This window comes from Sinocyclocheilus anshuiensis, unplaced genomic scaffold (genome assembly GCF_001515605.1).
Source record: "Sinocyclocheilus anshuiensis isolate Anshui unplaced genomic scaffold, SAMN03320099.WGS_v1.1 scaffold840, whole genome shotgun sequence".
Classification (NCBI taxonomy): domain Eukaryota; kingdom Metazoa; phylum Chordata; class Actinopteri; order Cypriniformes; family Cyprinidae; genus Sinocyclocheilus; species Sinocyclocheilus anshuiensis.
In genome coordinates, this window is record NW_015552598.1 from 102,737 (window position 1) to 108,494 (window position 5,758).

The window sequence follows — 5,758 nt, forward strand, 5'->3', positions numbered from 1 at the left end:
TAGTTCATTGAAATGCTTTCAGTTTCAAAATACGTCTGATGCACGCAAATCAGGATTTCACATTTTAAAAGCTTTTACTTTCATGTTCATATTTCGCATGTAAAATGCAGCTTCTTAAAACGTTATTATTATAAAAAAAATAGGAGGAAACTTGTACCTTTCATTCTTTAATAAAAAAGGTCATTAAAGTAAAATATGATTACACATGATGTACATTATACTGATTTTAACTATAAGCTATAGTTTATATTAACAAAAATAACAACTATTGGTCTTGACTTAATAGACTTTAAAACCTTGAATGTATATATCCATAACTCATTTGTCTCATTCAGTGCTTTTTATTATCACCCTATCATCGTATTACGTAAAGATGAAGTGACTTGGCGTGCGTCGCGCGCAGTGTTGACGCATGACGTCACGGCATGCCCTCGGCGCCCCTCCCTCGCGCTCCTCTCGGTGTTGTTTCCGCATAATTAAAGAATCCCCGCCCAGCTCGATCCCAGCTTGGCTGCCGCTGCGTTGTTTGGGGACAGTCCGAAGATGGCGACGGCCCAGCTGTACTGCGTCTGCCGACAGCCGTACGATGTGAGCCGGTTTATGATAGAATGCGATATTTGTAAGGACTGGTTTCACGGCAGGTAAGGATTTCAACCGTTTCTTCGTCACACGTTGCGTAGGAAAGGCAACAAAAATATCCGCGTATGAAATCCTATGGCACTTCGGGTGTTAGTAAGCCGAGCGCTGCTTTGTCAATATGTCGACCCGTTAATCGCCTCGTTTGCAGGTTTCGTAATATAAACGCTCGTGTTACCCGTCGGTTAAAGCTTCGTCGTTGTTTAGCAGTAACGTTTGACTGTTTTTCCACGGCTTCTCAAAAAATCCAGCGATCCGAGCAGCAAAAATGGGTTCACGCAGGGTTTTCTCAGAAGCTTTGTGGCGAGGAGTTGCAGAGCATCAGCTGACATTAACCCCTTATGTAGTTTTGTGTCACATAATAAAAGTAAATAAATGTCAGCATCGACGTGCACGTGAGATTGTGGTATGTCAGACGTCAAGTGAAGGTTTATTTATATTGCATATTTAACAGCGGTTAGGGCAACGTGCTACACGTCAAAACAAATATTGAAATGATAATGTAAGAGAGATACACAACTCAGAACAACATAGCAGCTACTAGTATTAATAAAGAAAATGAAGAAGAAAGCTGTCTAAAAAGGAATAGCAATGATTTTGAACGAAGTCATGATTGATGTGGTGCTGAAACTTGCACGCTTTCGAGTGAACTCGTGCGTGTTTTCTTCTCAAGACTTATCTTGTTTCTTATGGTTAAAAATATTATAAATGGCAATGGTTTCCTTTTGTAGAGGAGTTAACAGAAAATAAAACGGTTTTAAGAGTTTTAGACTGTGTGAAATTCACTTTTGACATAAACACTTACTGGCCAAACAACTTCTGGATAAATATTTTGGTGGCTTATTTTTATTTTTCATGGTTTGCTTCATATTTATGCAGCCTGTATTGTGTTGTACGAGTTTTATTGCTCGTAAATTAAATGTATATGACATGCAGGTTATTTCTTTGTTGGTTGTTCTGCAGCAGTCAGTCTGTGAAGCGTGAGGAAACGTGGGGGGTTTCGATGAAAAGTTACACGGGGAATGGGGGTGAAATAATATTTATTATTATTATGAAATATATATAATTTTATACAATGTATATAAATTAAGAGTTAAATAATTAAAAATAATTGTATTATCATTACTGTTATTTTAATATATAATTGGTCCACTTTACTGTTTTTAATGCATGTCTTTCGCAAATCACACCACAGCTTAGAACTGATATGGTTTGAATTCAATTTTTAAATAACAGCATTTCAGAGGTCAATCAGAAACAGGTCACAACCCATATTCCCCAGCCTTATGAAAGAATATAAATATTTATCATGGTTATCAAGCATTCTTGCAGGAGGCCTGTGTGTTTGAATTGCAAGTCAATTGCCAAGGGGGTTTTATATCTCTGCATTACAACATTGTGGTGTGTTGATAACACGGCTAATCATATTTTCGGGATGCGTGGTTGATGTGTTTTGTTCTGTTACTCAAAGGTTCCATGTGGCACTGCTGCCTGCCATCAATGGGATTAAGCCGTCTAGTCGGTCGCCGGGGCCTGGCTGTTATCTGGCTCCATGCACAGCCTGGTTTGGGTTGCAGGAGCTGCTGGGGGTGAAGGCCTCAGAGGATTACGAAACTCCTGATAGAGGCCCAGTTGTACAGTTTCAACCTTTCAAAAAACTGCCCATACATGCCTTACCTGTCACGTGCAGGCCAGGTATACAGCATTTACAGTGACCTTAGAAATAGAATGCTACCTAATGACTTGTTTAAATGGTTAGTTTATCCTCAGCAAATCCTCCTAAATCAGTTCTGAGGTCTGTGATTCTGCGTGTATTTGCATGCATGATGCACGTGCGTGGGTGCGCTTGTGTGTTTGTAGGAGGGGAAAGATTGATGGAGGCCTCGCTTGCCCAGAGGCAAGTTCAAAGCCCCATTCATCAACGTCCCTCTGAGGCTGAAAACACTGAGGAGAGATAGATGACTTCTGTCTTGTCAGCCCAGGTTTTTACTAGGATTGGCCCGGTCGTAATGTCACCCCGTTTGTATGGGACATTAGGGATTCTTTGATGAAGAGATGATCATGTGCGGTGATCAATTAGGATAAAATACTGTGGTGATAATCTGATGGAATCTTATATATAGTTACATTTGCTAAATGACAATAAAATCTCTATATCATAAATATGATTGCATGATTCTAAACAAATAGAGTCTTTGCATATCGGTTTTCTATAGTCTTTAGTAACAACATTATTTGAGCTGTTTGTCAGATGGATTTTTCACAGACTGCTTATGATTAACGGCCTTAGGTTGCCAACCCATTGATTTCAAGACCATTATCCACTTTATGAATAGACCGGATGATCTCACTGGTCATCTGTCACATTTGTCATTTTTGATAAGTGCTGTTATAGTATTTTAATGCTTTGAAAAGGGAAAGTAGTTAGAGCTGTGGAAATATCGCCTCAAACCAAGGTTGAAAGAAGTCTCCTATGTTCACCAAGATTGCATTTATTTGATCAGAACTACAGTAAAAACAGTAATATTGTGGAATATTATTAGAACCGCTTTCTATTGTGATAATTTCTCCCGTCCTCAGTGTCACATAATCCTTCAGAAATCATGCTAATATGCTCAAGAAACATTTCTCATTAGTATCAATGTTAAAATTGGTTGTGCTGCTTAATGTTTTTGCAGAAACCATGATACGTGATTTTTAGGATAAAAAGTAGGGCTGTGCGATTAATCGAAATTGTCGTAAAATCGTGATATGAGCTTGCGCGATTTCTAAATCGCTTTATAGCACGATTTTCCACACCCCCGACCTCCCGCAGTATGCTATCCGAACCAGAGCATGTGAGCGGAGCGGTGAGCGGAGTGGTAATATTTCCTTAAGAGCGCAGAGCGCCTTTCTGAAGATTCCGCTCCGCTCGCTCAAAGTTATATTTATTGAGTTTAAACGTGAATATGTCTATGAAAGATTGTATTACTGTACTGTGATAAAAGGGAATCACTATGCTGAAAAAGCATTTTCAGAAACAACCTTTGGATTTGAAATCAAAATAATGGATAAATGTTGTGTTTGTGGTAAACAGCCGCGGATCAGGAGCGGACTGCAAACGCGTCCTGTGCGAAAGCAAAATGAGTCTGTGCTGCTTCTGCACTGCATGCAAATACTGTATACGCACTGCAGACGGAGTACGTGTGAACCTGGCGCAACAAATCTAGTTCAACATCTGAGGCAACGCCACAAAGAGCTCTATGACCAATGCATGGCAAAAAAAAATCCCTGGACATGGGATTTTTTTTTCTTTTTCTGCCATATATGTCTATTATAGAGACATTTTGTTACACATTTACTTAGTGATTATTCTGCCTTATGTCTGTTCTAGAGACATGTTACAGCTTTTTGATAAAGCTCTAATTGGTTTTCTTTTTGAAATGTGTTTCAAATTCACACTGAATGCATTTATGACTGTAAAGCATGTCTGTGTGTGTCAAAATCGTGATTAAAATCGAAATCGCAAAATTGATCAAAGAAATCGCGATAGGTTGTTTTTGTCCATGTCGCACAGCCCTAATAAAAAGAGTTCAAAAGAACAGTATGTATTTGAAATAAAATCGTTTGTAACATTATAAATGTATTTGCTTTTTGATCAATTTAATGCATCCTTGCTGAATAAAAGTAATTATTTCCAAAAGTTACCCTAAACTTTTAAACGGTAGTGTATCTCTAGTTTAAACCGTACGAGTCTATGCTATTTTCAGTGGCAGTTACAGTCTTGTTTGTGTTTTGATCTCTAAACAAAGGTGAGAGTTTGCAGCACAGTAGCGTCTGGAGGAAGTCCCTGCTCTTGTTGGGGTGATGGTCTTGGCCAAGCTTGTGGGTTTGAAGTGCAGTAAAGCCTAGTTTCCTATGCTGCTAAATGCAGCTTCCTGTGCTCATTACTCTCAGGGGCTCGTCTGCGTTTAAGACAGACAGTCGGGTTCACAAAGAGACATAAAGTAGGAGAGGGGAAGGCTTAGTTTATCTTTCGTTACCCTCATTTTATGTTATGTTTCCTGCTGCTTCACTGTCTGTTGGCTGAGCTTATTTTTGCCCACAGTTTCCTCCCTGACTTCCCTCAGCCAGGCTTAATTTAGCGAATAAGTGCAGCCACACATCAAAACGATGTGTCCTCTCAGCCCTCTGTGTTCTTTGCAGTGGAGATCTTTGCTAACACAAAGGGTGTGGGTTCACCTCACAGTCCTGCTCAGCCACTTTATCTTACTGTTCTATCATTATGCCCTCAAGCAAAGCACCTAGCCTTAGTTTATTCCAGGAGGACTGTCTTTGCAATTAGTGTTGTAGGTCACACAGGATGAGGTGTCCACTAAATGATGAGTAACTCAAGCTTGGGACTGATGGATACGAGAGGTCACTGTCAGGTGCTGCTTTGCTGTCCAACTCGGAAACCTACACTTCCACCTCATTATTAGGGACCCTATAAATAAAGTAAAGTAAATTAGCGAATTTTGACTTGTTCATCCTGGCCTGAGGTTATAGAACTATACTTCAGGCTTTCAGCAGGTTACACAAATGAGAATTCTGTCATCATTTACTCACCCTTATGTCATTCCAAACTTGTATGAGCTTGCTTTCTTCTTTAGAACACCAAAGGAGATGTTTAGCAGAGTGTTCGTGCTGCTCTTTTCCATACAATGAATGTGAATGGTGACCAGGGGTTGTTAAAGTGCCCCTATTATGCCTTTTCGAATATTACCTTTCATGCAGAGTGTCATATAGCTGTATGTGAACATAAACTATCTGCAAGGTTGTGAAGCCGACAGTGCACGATAAATAGTTATTGTCTATCAAAAAAAAGTCGGCTCGCAATCGCCTGAACGAGTCGTCAGGAATTCTAATGTTATTCTGTTACGGCTGTACGTCACAAAGTAACACAATTGCATAATGTCCGCCCACGTTCTACGTCACCAACTTGACCGCCCACAAACACAGTAAAATTTCAGTGTGGTTAACATCATGTCGAGTAGGGCTGGACGATATGGCCAAAATTGATATCACAATATATTTCTTCATTTCGGTCGATACGATATAATTCCGATATCGATATGAACACTATTTATCTGAAATAGAAATA

General features: G+C 39.6%; 1 protein-coding gene across 1 annotated transcript in view; it reads left to right on the forward strand.

The window, feature by feature from the left end:
• The first annotated feature begins 428 nt into the window (after positions 1–428).
• LOC107665704 (lysine-specific demethylase 7B) overlaps positions 429–5,758 on the forward strand; it is a 26,191-nt gene continuing 20,861 nt past the window's right edge. Inside the window, exon 1 of the mRNA XM_016456698.1 lies at positions 429–641. Coding sequence (XP_016312184.1) covers positions 544–641 — 98 coding nt within the window. The 5' untranslated portion in view covers positions 429–543. The remainder of the gene's footprint in view (positions 642–5,758) is intronic.